General features: G+C 37.0%; 1 protein-coding gene across 15 annotated transcripts in view; it reads right to left on the bottom strand.

Annotated features, from left to right (window-relative positions):
* LOC140609311 (olfactory receptor 2T29-like) overlaps positions 1–15,058 on the bottom strand; it is a 36,978-nt gene extending 21,920 nt beyond the window's left edge. Inside the window, exons 1-3 of one of the 15 annotated variants that reach the window (XM_072784642.1) lie at positions 14,928–15,052; positions 13,498–13,545; positions 10,802–12,140 (exon numbers count right to left, since the gene is read on the bottom strand). In XM_072784642.1, the coding sequence (XP_072640743.1) occupies positions 11,114–12,076 (963 nt within the window). In that variant the 5' untranslated portion in view covers positions 12,077–12,140; positions 13,498–13,545; positions 14,928–15,052 and the 3' untranslated portion in view covers positions 10,802–11,113. The other 14 variants (XM_072784644.1, XM_072784645.1, XM_072784643.1 and 11 more) reach the window with 14 other exon arrangements.
* Between the last annotated feature and the right edge of the window lie 6,857 nt (positions 15,059–21,915).

The following is a 21,915-nucleotide window of genomic DNA, read 5'->3' on the forward strand; positions in this document are numbered from 1 at the left end:
TTCTCCTGCAGTTCTGCCCACCTTTCAGGTTGAATCCATCATCAGAAGACACTACGCACCTCTTCTATATTGGTAAATGAAGTTACCAATACACTGGGTTAAGTGTATAAAGTGTATAAAGAAAAGTGGCAAAGTGACATCATCCTCGGTTTTACTCTGCTGCTTAGAGGAGTGGATAAAAGATTCTGTTGATAAATCCGCTTGGGACTTTGAAGAATCATGCAATTAATACATCTAAATATGCTAATAGATATTGCAGTGGCATTTTTTATGCCCTTAAAATTATTAAATGTAATGTGCATCAAAGTCTTTACCAATATTAACAATGGCTTCAGATTTCATCATTGCTAATAAATTTCTATCTGTGAAATATATTAGTCTACAAAATATAGACTACAAAATATATTTTCACATATTTGTATATATATATATCTTCACTAAACTTTTAGTCTTCAATAAAATTTGTAAAATTTTTCATTATATCTTCATGAGTATAAAGTATGAAACTAGGTTCAATTTATGTAATAACAACACTAATCAGTACTGCAGTAGAGAATAAGTTGGAGTTTTTCACATCTCTTCTCAATATTTTTTTAATAATAAATTTATTTTTTATTGGTGTTCAATTTGCCAACATACAGAATAACACCCAGTGCTCATCCCGTCAAGTGCCCCTCTCAGTGCCCGTCACCCATTCACCCCCACCCCCCGCCCTCCTCCCCTTCCACCACCCCTAGTTCGTTTCCCAGAGTTAGAAGTCTTCATGCTGTGTCTCCCTTTCTGATATTTCCTACCCATTTCTTCTCCCTTCCCTTCTATTCCTTTTCACTATTATTTATATTCTCCAAATGAATGAGAACATATAATGTTTGTCCTTCTCCCATTGACTCATTTCTTAATCTTTTTAAAAATATTTTTAAGTTTCTATTTAAATTCCAGTTAGTTAATCTACATTGCAATAGTAGTTTCAAGTGGACAATATAGTGATTCAATACTTCCATACAATACCTGGTGCTCATCATAGCAAATGCACCCCTTATTCACTTAATTCTCATCACCTATTTTACCCATCCCCACATTCACTTCCTCTTTGGTGACTATCAATTTGTTCTCTGTAGTTAAGTGTCTGTTTCTTTGTTTGCCTCTGTCTCTTTTTCCCCCTTTGTTTATTTGCTTTGTTTCTTAGATTATCGATTATACCTTTTCTCCTATAGTTAACTGGCAAAATAAATTGCTTTAATGTTCAATTTAATTTTTCCAATTTTCCCTTTTTGTGCAAAAACACGCATAATATAAAATTTGCCATCTCAGCCATTTTTCAGTGTACAGTTCAATGGTATTAAGTGCATTCATATTGTGCAATCATCACCACCATCAATCTCCAAAACTTCTTTCAACTTGAAAAACAGAAATTCCATACCCATTAAACAACTCATTATTCCACCATGCCCTACACATCCGGGAAACCACCATTCTACTTTACTTCTTGATTTTGACTTCCTTAAGTACCTTATACAACTGGAACCATACTAGTCTGCATGATTTGTGTGACTGGCTTTTTACATTTTGCATAATGTCCTCAATGTTCATCCATGTTGTAACATATTTCAGTTGTTCATTTTTAAGACTAATATTCCATTGTATACATTATAGTTTTGCTTATAAGTCCATTCAATGGACACATATGTTTCATATATTTTTCAGTAACTGAATAATGCTATTATGAACATGGATGTACAAATACCTCTTTGAAAGCATACTGTCAAGGGGTAGTATAAGGGCAGGTGGGTGTGGGGGATGGGTTGACTGGGTAATGGGCACTGAGGGGGGGCATTGACGGGATGAGCACTGGGTGTTATATGTTGACAAATCGAACTCCAATATATATACATATATAATATAAAATTTATATATAAAGCATACTGTCAAAACTTTTGGACATTTATCCAGAATTAGAATTCAAATTTATATGACAAAGCTATGTTTAAATTTTTGATGAAGTTTCATACTGTTTTCCCGAATGGTTATGCCAGTTTACATTCCTACCAATGATAGGCAAGAGTTCCAAATTCTCCACTTCCTCAACAACACTTGCTATTTTCTGTGGTGATTATTGAAGATATATTAATAAATTTAAGATGGTGTATCATTTTATTTTTATTTTATTTTATTTTATTTTATTTTATTTTATTATTTTATTTTTTTAAATGATTCCATTTGGTCAGAGGCGGGGCAAGATGGCTGAAGAGTAGGGTCCCCAAGTCACCTGTCCCCACCAAATTACCTAGATAACCTTCAAATCATCCTGAAAATCTACGAATTCGGCCTGAGATTTAAAGAGAGACCAGCTGGAATGCTACAGTGAGAAGAGTTCGCGCTTCTATCAGGTAGGAAGACGGGGAAAAAGAAATAAAGACACAAAAGCCCTCCGAGAGGGAGGGGCCCCGCGAGGAGCCGGGCTGAGGCCAGGGCCAGTGTCCCCAGGACAGGAGAGCCCCGACCAGGAGGAGCAGGAGCTGCACCGACCTTCCCGGGCGGAAAGGGGCTCGCAGGGAGTTGGAGCAGGACCCAGGAGGGCGGGGATGCCCTCGGGCTCCCGGGGACACTAACAGACACCTGCGCCCCGGGAGAGTGCGCCGAGCTCCCTAAGGGCTGCAGCGCGCACGGCGGGACCCGGAGCAGCTCGGGGGGCTCGGGGGCGGCTCCGCGGAGGGGGCTGCGGGGCGGGAGGAGCTCGGGGACTCGGGGGCAGCTCCGCGGAGGGGGCTGCGGGGCGGGAGCAGCTGGGGGGGCTCGGGGGCGGCTCCGCGGAGGGGGCTGCGGGGCGGGAGCAGCTCGGGGGGCTCGGGGGCGGCTCCGAGGAGGGGGCTGCGGGGGCGGGAGCGCAAATCGAACAAACAGAGCAGGCTCCGGAGCACAGGGCGCCGGGACACAGCCCAGGATCCGGCCTCCCCCGGGACAGGCAAAGACCGGGAGGGCCTAGGACCCCAAGGACGCTCCTGCCTGGAGCTGAGCAGATCAGCGGCCCAGCCCGGAGCCTCCAGGCCCTGCAGACGGAGAGCTCCTTAGTTACTGCGGGAGCTGACTCCAGGGCTCCAGAGCTGGCGCTGCCACTGGGGTTTGTTCCTCCTGTGGCCTCATGGGGTAAACAACCCCCACTGAGCCCTGCACCAGGCAGGGGGCAGAGCAGCTCCCCCAAGTGCTAACACCTGAAAATCAGCACAGCAGGTCCCTCCCCCAGAAGACCAGCTAGACGGACAGGGGAAAAACAAATTATTGACCAAGCAGCACTGGAAAGTTCCAGGGGAACTCCAGAGATTTACAGTATACACCATCAGAGGATACTCCACCTCGTTTTTTCTTTTGTTTGTTTGTTTTTTGATTTCTGTTTGCTTCCCCGCCCTTTTTTCGTCTTTTTTTCTTTTCTTCTCTTTATTTTCTTTCTTCTTCATTTTTCTTTTTTCTTTTTTTCTTTTTATTTTCTTCTTTCTGTTCTCTCTTCTTCTCCTTTTCCCAATACAACGTGTTTTTGGCCACTCTGCACTCAGCAAAATGACTAAAAGGAAAACCTCACCTCAAAAGAAAAAATCAGAAACACTCCTATCTCCCACAGAGTTACAAACTTTGGATTACAATTCAATGTCAGAAAGCCAATTTAGGGGATCCCTGGGTGGCGCAGCGGTTTGGCGCCTGCCTTTGGCCCGGGGCTGATCCTGGAGACCCCGGATCGAATCCCACATCGGGCTCCCGGTGCATGGAGCCTGCTTCTCCCTCTGCCTGTGTCTCTGCCTCTCTCTCTCTCTCTGTGTGACTATCATGAATAAATAAATAAAATCTTTAAAAAAAAAAAAAAAAAGAAAGCCAATTTAGAAGCACTATTATACAGCTACTGGTGGCTCTAGAAAAAAACATAAAGGATTCAAAAGGCTTCATGACTGCAGAATTTAGATCTAATCAGGCAGAAATTAAAAATCAATTAAATGAGATGCAATCCAAAGTAGAGGTCCTAACAATGAGGGTTAACGAGGTGGAAGACCGAGTGAGTGACATAAAAGACAAGTTGATGGCAAAGAGGGAAACTGAGGAAAAAGGAGAAAATTAAAAGATCATGAGAATAGATTAAAGGAAATAAGTGACAGCCTGAAGAAAAAAATCTACATTTAATTAGGGTTCCCGAGGGCACCAAAAGGGACAGAGATCCAGAGGATGTATTTGAACAAATCATAGCTGAAAACTTTTCTAATCTGGGAAGGGAAACAGGCATTCAGATCCAGGAAATAGAGAGATCCCCCCCCTAAAATCAATAAAAACCGTTCAACACCTCCGCATTTAATAGTTAAGCTTGCAAATTCCAAAGATAAAGAGAAGATCCTTAAAGCAGCAGGAGACAAGAGATCCCTAACTTATACGGGGAGAAATATCAGATTAACACCAGACCTCTCCACAGAGACCTGGCAGGCGAGAAAGGGCTGGCAGGATATATTCAGGGTCCTAAATGAGAAAAACATGCAGCCAAGAATACTTTATCCAGCAAGGCTCTCATTCAGATTAGAAGGAGACATAAAGAGCTTCCAGGACAGGCAGGAAATGAAAGAATATGTGACCACCAAACCAGCTCTGCAAGAAATTTTAGGGGAGACTCTTAAGATTCCCCTTTAAGAAGAAGTCCAGTGGAACAACCCACAAAAACAAGGACTGAATAGACATCATGATGACACTAAACTCATATCTTTCAATAGTAACTCTGAACATGAACGGGCTTAAAGACCCCGTCAAAAAGCGCAGAGTTTCAGACTGGATAAAAAGCAGGACCCATGTATTTGCTGTCTACAAACGACTCATTTTAGACATAAGGACAGCTACAGCCTGAAAATAAAAGGTTGGACAATCATTTACCATTCAAATGGTCCTCAAAAGAAAGCAGTAGACATCCTTATATCAAATAAACTAAAATTTACCCCGAAGACTGTAGTGAGAGATGAAGAGGGACACTATATCATATTTAAAGGATCTATCCAACAAGAGGACTTAACAATCCTCAATATATATGCCCCGAATGTGGGAGCTGCCAAATATATCAATCAATTAATAACCATAGTTAAGACATACTTAGATAATAATACACTTATACTTGGTGACTTCAATCTAACACTTTCTACAATCGACAGGTATTCTAAGCACAACATATCCAAAGAAACAAGAGCTTTAATTGAAACACTGGACCAGATGGATTTCACAGATATCTACAGAACTTTATGTCCAAACGTAACGGAAAATAAATTCTTCTCAAGAGCACATGGAACTTTCTCCAGAATATACCACATACTGGGTCACAAATCAGGTCTGAACCAATACCAAAAATGCGGATCATCCCCTGCATATTCTCAGACCATAATGCCTTGAAATTAGAACTAAATCACAACAAGAAGTTTGGAAGGACCTCAAACATGTGGAGGTTAAGGACCATCCTGCTAAAAGATGAAAGGGTCAACCAGGAAATTAAGGAAGAACTAAAAAGATTCGTGAAAACTAATGAGAATGAAGATACAACCATTCAAAATCTTTGGGATGCAGCAAAAGCAGTCTTGAGGGGGAAATACATCGCAATACAAGCATCCATCCAAAACTGGAAAGAACTCAAATACAAAGGCTAACCTTACACGTAAAGCAGCTAGAGAAAAAACAGCAAATAGATCCTACACCCAGCAGAAGAAGAGAGTTAATTAAAGTTCGAGCAGAACTCAACGAAATCGAGACCAGAAGACCTGTGGAACAGAACAACAGAACCAGGAGTTGGTTCTTTGAAAGAATTAATAAGATAGATAAACCATTAGCCAGCCTTATTAAAAAGAAGAGAGAGGGGATCACTGGGTGGCTCAGTGGTTTGGTGCTTGCCTTTGGCCCGGGGTGCGATCCTGGAGTCCCGGGATTGAGTCCTGCGCCGGGCTCCCAGTTTGGAGCCTGCTTTTCCCTCCTCCTGTGTCTCTGCCTCTCTCTCTCTCTCTGGGTCTATCATAAATAAATGAGTAAATCTTTTTAAAAAAAGGAGAGAAGACTCAAATTAATAAAATCATGAATGAGAAAGTAGAGACCATGACCAACAACAAGGCAATACAAACGATTTTAAAAACATATTATGAAGAGCTATACACCAATAAATTAGGCAATCTAGAAGAAATGGACGGATTTCTGGAAAGCCACAAACTACCAAAACTGGAACAGGAAGAAATAGATAACCTGAACAGGCCAATAACCAGGGAGGAAATTGAAGCAGTCATCAAAAATCTCCCAAGACACAAAAGTCCAGGGCCGGATGGCTTCCCAGGAGAATTCTATCAAACGTTTAAAGTGGAAACCATACCTATTCTACTAAAGCTGTTTGGAAAGATAGAAAGAGATGGAATATTCCAAATTTGTTATATGAGGCCAGCATCACCTTAATTCCAAATCCAGACAAAGACCCCACCAAAAAGGAGAATTATAGACCAGTATCCCTGATGAACATGGATGCAAAAATTCTCAACAGGATACTAGCTAATAGGATCCAGCAGTACATTAAGAAGATTATTAACCTTGACCTAGTAGGATTTATTCCCGGGATGCAAGGCTGTTTCAACACTCGTAAAACAATCAATGTGATTCACCATATCAACAAGAAAAAAACCAAGAACCATATGATCCTCTCATTAGATGCAGAGAAAGCATTTGGCAAAATACAGCATCCATTCCTGATCAAAACTCTTGAGAGTGTAGGGATAGAGGGAACATTCCTCAACATCTTAAAAGCCATCTACAAAAAGCCCACAGCAAATATAATTCTCAATGGGGAAGCACTGGGAGACTTTCCCCTAAGATCAGGAACAAGAAAGGGATGTCCACTCTCACCACTGCTCTTCAACATAGTATTGGAAGTCCTAGTCTCAACAATCAGACAACAAAATACATTAAAGCCATTCAAATTGGCAAAAAAGAAGTCAAACTCTCCCACTTCGCTGTAGACATGATACTCTACATAGAAAACCCAAAAGCCTCCACCCCAAGATTGCTAGAACTCATACAGCAATTTGGCAGCGTGGCAGGATACAAAATCAATGCCCAGAAGTCAGTGGCATTTCTATACACTAACAATGAGACTGAAGAAAGAGAAATTAAGGATTCAATCCCATTTACAATTGCACCCAAAAGGATAAGATACCTAGGAATAAACCAAACCAAAGAGGTAAAGGATCTATACCCTAAGAACTATAGAACACTTCTGAAAGAAATTGAGGAAGACACAAAGAGATGGAAAAATATTCCATGTTCATGGATGGAAGAATTAATATTGTGAAAATGTCGATGCTACCCAGGGCAACTTACACATATAATGAAATCCCTATCAAAATGCCATCGACCTTCCTGAGAGAGTTGGAACAAAGTAATTTAAGATTTGTGTGGAATCAGAGAAGACTCCGAATAGCCAGGGGAAGTTTATAAAAGAAAACCATAGCTTGGAGCGTCACAATGTCAGATGTCACATTGTACTCCAAAGCTGCGGTTATCAAGACAGTGTGGTACTGGCACAACAACAGACACATAGATCAATGGAACAGACTGGAGAACCCAGAAGTGGACTCTCAACTTCATGGTCAACTAATATTCGATAAAGGAGGAAAGACTATCCACTGGAAAAGGGACAGTAAATAAATAAATAAATGTCAATAAATGGTGCTGGGAAAATTGGACATCCACATGCAGAAGAATGAAACTAGACCACTCTCTTTCACCATACACAAAGATAAACTCAAAATGGATGAAAGATCTAAACGTGAGACGAGATTCCATCAAAATCCTAGAGGAGAGCACAGGCAACACCCTTTTTGAACTTGGCCACAGTAACTGCTTGCAGGATACATCCACGAAGGGAAAAGAAACAAAAGCAAAAATGAACTTTTGGGACTTCATGAAGAAAGAAGCTTTTGCACAGCAAAGGATACAGTCAACAAAACTCAAAGACAGCCTACAGAATGGGAGAAGATATTTGCAAATGATGTATCAGATAAAGGGCTAGTTTCCAAGATCTATAAAGAACTTCTTAAACTCAACAGCAAAGAAACAAACAATCCAATCATGAAATGGGCAAAATACATGAACAGAAATCTCACAGAGGAAGACCTAGACATGGCCAACAAGCACATGAGGAAATGCTCTGCATCACTTGCCATCAGGGAAATACAAATCAAAACCACAATGAGATACCACCTCACACCAGTGAGAATGGCGACAATTAACAAGGCAGGAAACAACAAATGTTGGAGAGGATGTGGAGAAAAGGGATCCCTCTTACACTGTTGGTGGGAATGTGAACTGGTGCAGCCACTCTGGAAAACTGTGTGGAGGTTCCTCGAAGAGTTAAAAATAGACCTGCCCTACGACCCAGGAATTGCACTGTTGGGGATTTACCCCAATGATTCAGATGCAATGAAATGCCGGGACACCTGCACCCCGATGTTTCTAGCAGCAATGTCCACAATAGCCAAACTTTGGAACAGCCTCGGTGTCCATTGAAAGATGAATGGATAAAGAAGTTGTGGTTTATGTATACAATGGAATATTACTCAGCCATTAGAAATGACAAATACCCACCATTTGCCTCAACCTGGATGGAACTGGAGGGTATTATGCTGAGTGAAATAAGTCAATCAGAGAAGTACAAACATTATATGGTCTCATTCATTTGGGGAATATAAATAATAGTGAAAGCGAATAGAAGGGAAGAGAGAAGAAATGGGTAGGAAATATCAGAAAGGGAGACACAACATGAAGACTTCTAACTCTGGGAAACGAACTAGGCGTGGTGGAAGGGGAGGAGGGCGAGGGTGGGGCGAATGGGTGATGGGCAATGAGGGGGGCACTTGATGGGATGAGCACTGGGTGTTATTCTGTATGTTGGTAAATTGAACACCAAGAAAAAAATTTATTATTAAAAAAAGAACATATTATGAGGAACTATATGGCAACAAATTAGGCATTCTAGAAGAAATGGTTGCCTTCCTGGAAACTAACAATAAGAAATAGAAAACCTGAATAGAAAAAAAAAAAAAAGAAAACCTGAATAGACCCATAATCCGGAATAAATTGAATCAGTAATCAAAAATTTCCCAACAAACAAGAGTTCAGGGCCAGATTGCTTCCCAGCAAATTTCTACCAAACATTTAAAGACCTAATACCTATATTTCTGAAGTTATTTCAAAAGACAACTAGAAATACAAGGAAAATTCCCAAATTTGTTTTATGAGGTCACCATTACTTTGATCCCCAAGACAGACAAAGACCACACCAAAAAGGAGAATTAAAAGCCAATATCCCTGATGAACACAGGTGTCAAAATTCTCACCAAGATACTAGCCAATAGGATACAACAGCATATTAAAAGGATTGTTCACCACAACAAGATGAGATTTATTTCTGGGATGCAAAAATGGTTCAACATTTGCAAATGAATCTATGTGATACATCACATTAGCAAAAGAAAGATCAGACACCCTATGATCCTCTCAACTGATGCAGAAAAAGCATTTAATAAAATATAGCATCCTTTTTGATTAAAGCTCTCCACAGTGTAGGGATAGAGGGAACATAAAATCCATCCATGAAAAACCCACAGTGAATATCATTCTCAATGAGGAAAAACTGAGAGGTTTTCCCATAAGGTCAGGAATTGGACAGAGATGTTCACTGTCACCACTGTTGTTCAACATAGTACTAGAAGTCCTAGCCTCGTTAAGGAAAGGCAAGAAATTAGTATCTAAAGTGAGGATAACAAGGAGGTTCCATTGGAATATGTACTGTTCCCATTTGGTCAACCATCTCCTCTGCTCATGTTGTGCCTCGTATAAGACATCTTGTCCCTGAGAAAATTCCTTCAACTCAGACTTCAGTACTTATCTGAGGGTAACATCTAGTCACCATTTAAAAATGAGCTCCAAGGTCTTCTTTCAGTCCTCTTGGCTTGAATGCACTCACATATCTCAGTATAATTGATGTGTTCATATGAGCTGTGGCCTTTCCAAATCAACATCAAAGCATATCATACTTTTTACCACTTATTGAAATATACAACTACAACTATTCAAATTTATTCAAAATAGCATCCAAATATTATTTATATTTTAACAGTCCTTAGCTAATATCTTTATTATAATATATCATAAAATATTTATTGAATAAATGAAGGATAGACTATTTGGTGCCCTATTTGTTTAGTAAATTATGTAGTTAAACCCAACTCAGATGTTACCTCATGCAAAGAACCTTCCCTAAGTCTTCATTCTGCTCTGCATTACCATTTTCCCCACAGTCCCCTATGCAATTCTGGATTCTAAATTTACCACATGGTGATGACTATTACCTTCCACTATATGTCTTTAGGAATGGATCATGTAGAACAAGATAGGCTCCAATAAATATGATTCAATAATTGGATCACCTTAGAGATGGAAAGCCAAAGTGTGTGTTTTTTAGGATATTGTTACTTACACAACCACCAAACAGATAATTCAAAATTTGTAAAAGTTGGGGGAGAAAGATATTTTGACTCTTTATTTGAAGTTAATGTCAGATTTATATAAATGTAGTAGAAATAAGAAAGTACAAAGAACACCTATATACTCTCTGTCTACTGTTAACATTTTGCTCATTTGCTTCATAATTTCTGTCAATCTTTATTTCTCTCTCAAATTGATTCATAATTCCATAAATCTCTCTGTTTCTCTCTTTATATCTTATCAAAGATAACTTTAAAAAATAAGAACAATTTAATACCACCTCATAACCTTTACCACTCCATATTCTCATAATGTATTTTCTATAAGTATGTATATTCTCCTACAGAATATGTAATAATCAATGTCAGTAAGTGTAATGTCAGGACAATATGATAGTAAAATTCATTTTAAATGGGGAAATGGTATCTAATCAAAGAGCTTTGTAGTACACAGAAGCAATTCCTAAAAGAGGTATGCAAATTATATGAGGCATTATGAGATGAAAGTTTAAGAAATATCACTGGCAAAAGATTCTGGAGTTATAATGTTTGGAAAAAAAGAATGAAATAATTAATATAAAAAGTTTCTATTTTATAGTTTCTTGAAAAACAGGTCCCACATTCAACATTTTCTTCAGTGCTCCCATGACATTCTTATTCCTGAGACTGTAGATTAAAGGATTTAATCCAGGAGTGAGGATGGTATAAAAGACAGATACAATCATGTCCTTCTCAGAGGTGTGATAGGAGGTGGGGAGCATGTAGGTATAGACAGCAGCCCCATAGAAGAGAATGACCACAGTCATATGGGAAGAACAAGTGGCAAAGGCCTTCTTCTGACCCTCTGCTAAATTCATCCTGTGGATGGTGAGGAGGATGAAATAATAGGAGCTTGAAATGACTGTCACAGGGATGAGGAGCATGAGGACACAGCACAGGTACATGACTGTCTCATAAAGGGAGGTATCTGAGCAGGAGAGCTTCATTACAGCAGGGACTTCACAGAAGAAATGATGGATCTCCCGGGATCTGCAGAAAGGGAACGTCATAGTGATGGGCGTGAGCATAAATCCATCCACAGATCCCAGAAACCAGCAGCCAGATGCCAGTAGAAGACACAATCTGTGGTTCATGAGGACAGGGTAATGAAGAGGATGGCAGATGGCCATATAGCGATCATAGGCCATGGTGGCTAGAAGAAAACATTCTGAACCCGCCAGTGTCACATAGAGAAACATTTGCATTCCACACTCAGGGGCTGATATATTACTTATACCCATGATCTGGTCTATGAGCATCTTGGGCACAGTGATAGAAATGTACATTACATCCATGAGAGACAACTGGCTGATGAAAAAGTACATAGGAGTGTGGAGGTGAGCATCAAAATGTATCAGAAGAATCAGGACAGCATTCCCAGTTAAAGCCATCAAGAAAACTACAAAAATGACCACACACAGGAGAGCTGGGTGATTTGATTGACTGAAGATTCCCACCAGGATGAAATCAGACTCTCCAGTGTAATTGGCCATCCAGTTCATGTTTTTCATAAGGTTTCACTTATACCACTGAGAAGAGCTTTGGGATTAATGGTCAGTCATGGGATTCTTCCATCTGAAACAAATAAATATATATTTACTGAGACTGTGTATGTGAGTATGTGTTTGTTTATCCCAAACTCATTGTGCTAATCAGAGGAAGTTTCATGGAGTGTAGACATGGGGATGATTAATTACCTAATGTTTAGAATTTAGTAGGAAATGAAGAATTAAGTACTTTGAGTAAATATATTTGGTAACTCAGGCTGCAGATCAGGTGATATGATATTGGCATTTATCAACATATATTGGGAATTTGCAAAGATGATAACTTAAACACAAAAAGTGAATTATTGAAAGAAAAGATAAATAAAACTCCATGTTTAGGGATTTTGTCATACAAATCTAATTTCTCTCTCTGCTTTTAGAACCCAAATGGAATCCTACAAAATTATAGAATGTATATTTTATGTAAGAGGGATTTAAAAAGTAACAAACACAATTTGCAGAAAGTCTATACCATTTTTTTTTAAATTCCTCCCATTCCCATAGAATAGGACTACCCAGTGAGGCTAAACTGTGTGGAGTGAGCCATACATTCCACAGGATATGTCAGAGTTCTCACACATGACTGACCCTTTAGAAACCTGAGTGGCATGGGGTAGGGATCTCAGAATCTCAGCTAACCACAGTTATAGATCTAGATTTTCCTCTACCCACTATTCCACTGTCCACTATACATAAAAACAAGATAAAATAATAATTTTGACAACAGGTGTGGTTATGATTAAGTAATATAAAATAATGAAAGTGCTTTGAACATTACCAGTTAGAGAAGAATAAACACATAGTGTTAGTTTAAAGAGTTAATACTTACAGTATTATTTTTTGTAGAATCTATGTAAGAGATGGCTATCACTATTGTCTTACTATGTGAGATACCTCAGTTTTCCAGTTTCAGTATCTATCTATATATTTAAGCATTTGAATTTGATAATCTCTGAAGGTCTGAACACTTGTAAATACAGATTTATGTGTGTATATATGCTAATTTTACATGAATAAACATATATAATAAATAAAATATATAATTAATAAATAAAATATTGATAAATATGTGATGCATGCATAAATAAGTAGAAACATAAATATAAATATTTATTATTTTAACTCTGGTTCAGATCTCTCTGGAGAATCTCATCTTGTTTCTCTCCAGTACATACCTCTCCAAGTTGCAATTACTCTTGTAATAATAAGTGTGAAGTGTGAAGGAGAAACCTGGAATTAGATGGTCACTGCTATTCAGCAGACAAGGTTTTCATTATTTGCCCAAATATCATCTGCTTTATGCACATAGAAATTAATTTTTCATGGAAACTAAAATGTATAAAGAAAAATTACACATCACTGAGATGTCCCTGACTGAAACTCACTGTTGAGTCCTGTATCTTGCTGCTGAGAGGCTGAGTTTCCATTAGACTCTGAAAATAAATAAAGTTAAATTAAATTGGTTACACTTAAAGAAGTAACAGTTACCTACTCTGGAACAAATGTATATAAATGTGATTTGAACTACAATTTAAAAACGGAGATTTAAACCTTTGTAACTTTCTAAAATTTCTGACATAGTAAATGTTACATTTAAAGAGCCCTTGAAAATAGGAAAAGAGGATTAGATCCCCTTTCTGGGAAAATCTTACAAGTCCTTACAATGCAAGAATATTTCAAGGAGAATTTTCAAGTTTCAAATGCATTTTATACTTTTGTGTTAATTCAAAGCCTAATTATAATACTTAACTTATTACAATCACATGTTCTGGGGTCCTGAAACTGTGGGCAACATTGCAAATGATTCTGAAGCCTTAAAAATATCTAATAAGTCTAGAACACAATGCAACAATTAATAATCTTTCTATTAAATCCTACCGTTATTGGCAGATGAAAGCTCAGCTCTGTGTATCTTTTAAGAACAGTCCATTGGAGTGAAAAAAGCACCCACTGACCTAGTCTATATTTGTGATCAGAGCAAAGCAAGGACCAGCATGGTGAGTAAGATATTATGACCTTGAAGTTCTTTGCTGAGAGGATGCAGGGAGATGAGGGTGCTTGAGAGGGCTCCGCAAATCACTGATGCATTTTGATGAATAAGGATGACTATGATCAAACCACACTGAATAGCCTGACCAAGACACCTGACAGACAAGAGGATGCTGTCAGTACCATATGGGGAGACATACAGCCTCCATGTTTATTCTTGCCTTTCTCTATCCAATTGCATGAGATGAATGCAAACAGCTTTGTGCATGTTTAACTTGGAAAATCATTAACAGTGATGACAGAATAATATTGAATCTGTATTTGAAGCATTAAAGCAAACATTGAATGCTGCATCACAGAGAGTATGATGTATTTTTTCCTTTTACAGATTAAAGAAATTCAAGTTCTTATGGTAATTGCTAATATAACAAACTAACCTGAGGATGAGCTCTACCTCAGCAGGAGTGGGACCAACATTCTCTAACTCTGCCTTATATTGGGGTATTGTCCTCTCTCAATAGTTTACAATTTGGATTTTAGGTCACAGATTGTAAGTTTAAACAAAGAAACATAAGTATGATTAAGATATTTGTTTCAGTGTTCTAACTACCCTAAATAATCTTCCTCAAGTTAAATATAGTCCCTTGTCTTATGCAAAATCACAGCCTTACAAATACACATTATTCAATTGTATAGAAATAATATTCATTATATTATTTCTTTTTTTTCATTATATTATTTCATCAGTAATTGGCAATTGAGATTCCATTTTCAAATATGTTAGAGTAAGTGTGCATTATATAAATAATTTCAAAAGGAATAGTACATTTCTTTTCTCAATAAAAGTAGATGACCACCACCACTGCTTTCTTCCAGCTGAACAAGAAGTATCCTGTGCCAGCCCCAGCTGCTATGGCAATGCAGAGGTACCCATTGTAGGTCATAAAGATGAGTGTGAGGAAGTAGCTGATGACCACCTGGATGATATGCAGCACCATCTCCAAGAGGTGAGGAAAGATCAGCATCTGTTGCCCAACAGTTTTGTGTGTCTCCATGAGGAAGGTTCCATTTGGTGCTGGGACGGGCATGGAATTATAGTGGATGCTGACTTGTGACTTGAACAGGCTCTCTTGGACTATCTTGAGTCCTTCATAGAACATTGCTAGAAGAGAAACTGTCTTGATGCAATTACTGTAAAGCTGAGTAAAGGGCTGCCTACTAGTACCATCCACAGAATTACAGAATCTAGGGGTTGTCCCTGTTGGAGGAACACTCAGCCCCTTGTTGCCAACAAATAGAGAACCCTGTGTGTCCACCAGAGAATTAGAAGTTTCAGTTTCTTCACTACTTCTTTGGTATGGCTGTCTGAAATTCTGTTTCAGACTGTGAGGCTTTGGGCTTGGGCTCTAGCCACAAGGGGTTTCTTTTAAGGAGCTGCAAGGGGAGGGGATAGGGGTTACATGTTCATGTCATTTAATTTTGATCCTGCTCTCTACAGCTGCTTCTTTCTGAAGATAATCTAAAGATACAAAGTCTGCATTTGATATAATGCCTTAATCACTGAGTCTACAATTAATGTTGACCGTTTTAGATTGTAAGCTCCTGGAGAGCAGTATCGCTGTAGTAGAAATGTTTTAACAGTGTCATATGTAAAAGAACAAAATAAATATCTTCATTTTGTGATTCTAAAAAAAAAGTAGATGATAGGCAAAATAATTGCAGAAATACTGTCAAGAACTAATAACATGGTCAGAAGCAGAACAAGTCAAGAACAATAATTACCCTTTTGTTCCTCCAATTTCATCTACTTGTCTGGTTGAATCCACCATCAGATGATATGGTAAGGTTCATCAGATGGACAAATGAACTGTGGCCATGTAAAGTTTATAAGAGAGGCAGAAAAATGACATCATTTCCTAGTTTTAATATGCCTCTTAGAGGCAAGGATAAGGTATGTCTGTTGATAAATCCCCTTGAGACTTTAAGAAGCATGCAGCTAAAACAGCTAAAAAAGCTAATCAATATTTTAGTTTCACTATTCTGGTTTTCTTCTCATGCCTTTAAAGGAAATATCCTTTTATTATTAAATGTAGTATGCATTAAAATCTTAACCAATATTTAAAATAATCTCAAATCTCTCCATTGTTATTTTCTGTGAAATATGTTAATTTTTGTAGTCTTCCCATTTTACAAAATGCATTTTTATATGTTATATGTGTATGTATGTTGTATATATATATATACATATATATACATATATATATATTCTTTTTATCTACCAAAATTGGTGAAATATTCTTTTATTTTTTCATCTTTCAGATATGGAATCTGAAGTTACCATTGTGGAGATTAAAATTGAGATTGTTTTCCTTCATACCTTTTTCCCCATCACTCTCCATGAGTGGTTTTTTTTTTTAAGATTTTATTTATTTATTCATGACAGACACACAGAGAAGGAGAAAGAGAGGCAGAGACACAGGCAGAGGGAGAAGCAGGCTCCATGCAAGGAGCCCGATGTGGGATTGGTCCCGGGTCTCCAGGATCGGCCCTGGGCTGAAGGTGGTGCTAAACCACCGAGCTACCCGGGCTGCCCTTCATGAGTGTTTTGATTGTACTTTCTTCTATCATTAACTTGCAACTGTACTACTTTAATGTGCATTTAATTTTTCCATTTTCTTTTATGTTGATTATATATATATATATATATACATGTATAATCATATATATATGTCATAAGCAAAATCATACAGAATTTGTATTTTTATGACTAGCTCATTTCACTTACCATTATGTTGTCCAAGTTCATCCATGCTTCAGCATATTACAGGAATTCCTGCATTTTGAAGCTAATATTCCATTGTATGCATACACAACATTCTGCTTATCCATTTGTCTATAGAAGGACACTTGTATGCATGTTTTAGCTATTATATATAATGCTGCTATACATGTAAGTACATGTAAGTATGCAAATATATCTTCAAGAATCTGCTTTCAATATTTTATGGGATTTAGCTAAAAGTGGAATGTAGTATCATATTGTAATTCCCTGTTTAATTTTTGGGGAATGCTTTTCCACAACAACTGTACCATTTTGCATTTCCATCAATGGTGCACAGGGTTCCAATTTCTCCACATCCTCATCAACACCTGTTATTTTTGTGTCATTGATAGTAGCTATCCTAATGTATTTGGGGTTATGGTTCTAATTTAATTTTAGTGTGTTTTTCCCAATGACCATGAGGTTGAGCATCTTTTAAGGTGCTCTTGTCCTTTTACATATCTTTGGGAAATATTCATGCAAGTCCTTGCTTATTTTTAAAAATCATGTTGTTTGTTTCTGTTTTGTATTTTAACATTCACATGTAAATTCTGGACATTAGTCTCTTAATCAGGTATGTGACTTGAGAATGTTTTATCCAATTCTGTGGGTTGTCATTTACTCTGTTATTCACTATTAATGCACATATTTTTAATCCAATTTTTCTAGTTTTCTTTTGTTGTCTGTGTCTATGGTGTTATTTTCAAGAAACATGATCAAATCCAAAGTCTTTTTACCTATGTTTTTATCTATTTTTTCTTAATTTTGCATTATTTATGACATATGATATTACCTAAGGTTCCAACCTCATTATTTTCCTTGTGGATGGCCAGGTCAGTTTTCCCAACAACATTTGTTGAAAATATTTTCTTTTCCCCATTTAATGATCTTTGATTCCTTGAAAAATAATTTTACTAAATATATAAGAGTTTATTTCTAGGCTTTCCATTCCATTCTATTGGCTTATGTACCTGATTTTATGTCAGTATCAAACTGTTATTTATTGAAGTAGCTATGTAGTAAGTTTGAAATCAGGAAGTGTGGGTTTTCCTGATTTGTTCCTTTTTGATATTGTTTAGTCTATGTGGGATCACTTGAGATTTCATGAGAATTTTAGAGTGGGTCTCCTATTTCTAAAAAATGCATTAACATTTTGATAGAGATAGCATTGAATTTGCAGATTACTTTGGTTGGTATCACCATCTTAAGAATAAGTCTAGCAATCCATGAAAAGGATGTTTTATTTCACTATGTCTTTCTTAATTTCTTTCAGAAATTTTTGTAATTTCTTAATTACAAAAATAAAATAAAATTGTAATTTTTATTGTGTAATCAATGTTTTAATTGATTATGTTAAAGACCACGTATTTTATTCTATTTTTAGTTTCAAATTTTAAACTTAAATTCTAGTTAGTTAATATACATGGCAAAATTGATTTCAAGAGTAGAATTCAGTGATTAATCATTTACATACAACACACAGCGCTCGTCATAACAAATGCCCTCTAATAACCACCATCCATCTAGCCCATTCCCCACCAGCCTCCATAAAACAGCCTTTAGATTGTTTCCTATCTTTAAGTGTCCCTTAAGGTTTGTTGCCCTCTGTCCTATTTTTCCCCTTCCATATGAACTTCTATTTGTTTTTAAATTCCACATATAAGTGAAATCTTATGGCATTTGTCTTTCTCTAACTTATTTCACTTATAACACACTCTAGCTCCATCCATGTCCTTGCAAATAACAAGACTTCATTCTCTTTGAAATATATATATTTATTCATATTTTTATATTAACATATCATACAGAATATCTATATCATATATATATTCATATCTTTATCCATTCTTCAGTCATAGACATATGGGCTCTTTCTAAAGTTTGGCTATTGTTGATAATGCTGCTACAAACACTGCGGGGCATATGAATCTTTAAATTTGTATTTTTGTATCCTTTGGGTAAATATCTAGTTGTGCAATTGCTGGATCATAGGGTATCTCTATTTTTAACTTTTTAAGGGACCTACATACTTTTTCCAGAGTGGCTGCACCAGTTTGCATCCCCACTCACAGTACAGGAGGGTTCCCCTTTCTCCACATCCTGGCCAACACCTTTTATTTCTTGTAATTTTAATTGTAGCTATTCTGAAACGTGTGAGGTGATATCTCATTGTGGTTTTGATTTGTATTTCCCTGATGATAAGTGATGTTGAGTATTTTTCCATGTGTCTGATGATCATCTTTATGTCTACTTTGGAGAAATGTCTGTTCATGTATTCTGCCCATATCTTGACTGGATTCTTTGTTTTTTTTGGGGTGTTGAGTTTGACAAGTTCCTTATAGAAATTGTTGTGTTTTTTTAATTTAAGTTCAATTAGCCAACATATAGTATATCAATAGTTTCAGATGTAGTGTTCAATAATTCACTAGTTGCATATAACACTCAGTGCTCATCACATCATGCACCCTCCTTAATGCTCATCACCCAAGTACCTATCTCTCTAAGTATCTCACCCCCAGCAGCCTTCAGTTTGTTGCTCGGAGTTAAGAGTCTCTCATTGTTTTTCTCCCTCTATGCTATTTGGCAACTTTTCTGGTCCCATACAAATTTTAGGATTGTTTGTTCCAGCTCTGTGAATGATCTTGATGGTACTTTGATAGGATTGCATTGAATGTGTATATTGCTTTGGGCAGCATAGACATTTTATGAATATTTGTTCTTCCAATCCATGAGTGTGGAATGTTTTTCCTCAATTTCTTTTGTAAGTGTTTTATAGTTTTCAGAGTGCAGATATATTACCTCTTTGGTTAGGTTTATTCCTAGGTATTTTACAGATTTTGGTTAAATTGTAAATGGGGTTGATTTCTTGATTTCTCTGTCTTCTGTCTCATAGAAATGGAAAAGACTTCCATGGCTCTATTTTATATCCTGTCACTGCTGAATTCCTGTATGAGTTGGGACAATTTTGGGGAAGAGTTTTTTGGATTTTCAACATACAGTATCATGTCATCTGCAAGGAGTGAAAATTTGACTTCTTCTTTTCTCATTTAGATGCCTTTTATTTATTTTTGTTGCCTGATTGCTGAGGCTAGGACATCCAGTAGTATGTTGAACAACAGTGGTGAGAGTGCATATCCCCGTCATGTTCCTGACCTTAGCAGAAAAGCTCACAGTTTTTTTCCATTGAGGATGATATTCCTTGTGTGTTTTTTGTACATGGCATATTTGACACCGAGATTTCCCTCTGTCCCTACACTGCAGAGAGTTTTTATCAAGAAAGGGTGCTTTTTTTGATCCATTATCATTTTTTTGAGACAGCTTCAGAAGTATAGGTATTAATTCTTCTTAAATGTTAGGTAGAATTCCACTCGTAGCCCATCTGGCCCTTGGCTGTGGTTTGCTGGAAGATTGTGATTACTGCTTCAATTTCCTTGCTGGTTATGGTCTGTTCAAGTTTTCTATTTCTTTTTGTTTCAGTTTTGGTAGTTTACAAGTTTCTAGGAATGCATCAATCTCTTCCAAATTGCTTAAGTATTTGGTATATAATTGCTCAAAACATTCTTTTATAATTGTATTTCTTCAGTATTGGTTATGATCACTCCTCTTTCATTTATGACTTTATTTATTTTGGTCTTTTTTCTTTTTGATAAGGCCAGCTAGGGTTTATTGATCGTATTAAGTCTTTGAAAGAAGCAGCTCCTAGCTTTGTTGATCTGTTCTATTGTTGTTTTTAATTTCTATTCCATTGCTTTCTGCTCTAATTCTTTATTATTTCTTTTCTCCTATTGGATTTAGGCTTTATTTACTATTCTTTTTCCAGTTCCTTTATGTGTAAACTTCATCTGTGTATTTCAGAGTTTTCTTGTTTCTTAAGAAAGGCCTATAGGCCTATTGCTATATAGTTCCCTCTTAGGACTACTTTTAGGCATCCCAAACTTTCTGAACTGTTATATTTTCATTTTCATTTTTTCCATGTATTTTTAAATTCTTCTGTAATTTCTTGGATTGCCTATTCATTCTTTAGTAGGATGCTCTTTAACCTGTGTGTATTTGTGTCCTTTTCAAATTTCCTCTTGTGACTGAGTTCAAGTTTCAAAATATTGAGGAATGAAAATATGAATGACATAATCTCAGTCTTTTGGTACTGGTTGAGACCTGATTTGTGACTCAGTATGTGATCTATTGTGAAGAATGTTCCATGTGCAGTTGAGAAGAATGTGTATTCTATTGCTTTAGGATGGAAAGCTCTGAATAAATCTGTGAAGTCCATCTGGTCCAGTGTGTCATTCAAAGCCCTTGTTTCCTTTTTGATATTCTGCTTGGAAGGGTTGTCCATTGCAATGGTGGGGTGTTAAAGTGTGTTTCCTTAATTTTCTCATCAATTGGTTTATATAATTGGTTGCTCCCATTTTAGGAGGATGAATAGTTATAATTTTTAAATCTTCTTGTTAAATAGACCCTTTTATTATGATATAGTATTATTCATCACCTCTTATTACATTCTTTGGCTAAAAATCTAGTTTTTCTGATATGCATATTGCTAAACTAGCTTTCTTTTGATATCCATTAGTATGATAAGTCTTGGTGTTTGTTGTTTCTCTTCTCTCTTTTGTGATTTTATTTATTTGGCCCATTCTTCTTTCTGATAAGTTTGGTTGGACACTTAGCAATTTTTCAAATTTTTTGAAAGATGAATGTCCTGGTTTCAGTAATATGTTCTATTCTTTGTTTTGCTTTGTTTTGTTTAGTTCCTATCATTTATTTCTGTTCTCATCTTTATCATTTCCTTAATTTTCCTGGCTTTAAATTTCATATGGTATTCTTTTTCCTGCTCCTTTAGGTATAAGATTAGGTTGTTTATTTGGGTTTTTCTTCCTTCTTGGAGAAGACCTGTATTGCTATACACTTCCCTCTTAGGACTGATTTTACTGCATGCTAAAGTGTTTGGGCTGTTGTATTTTCATTTTCATTTGTTTCCATGTAATTTTTATTT

This window comes from Canis lupus, chromosome 18 (assembly GCF_048164855.1).
Source record: "Canis lupus baileyi chromosome 18, mCanLup2.hap1, whole genome shotgun sequence".
Taxonomy (NCBI): domain Eukaryota; kingdom Metazoa; phylum Chordata; class Mammalia; order Carnivora; family Canidae; genus Canis; species Canis lupus.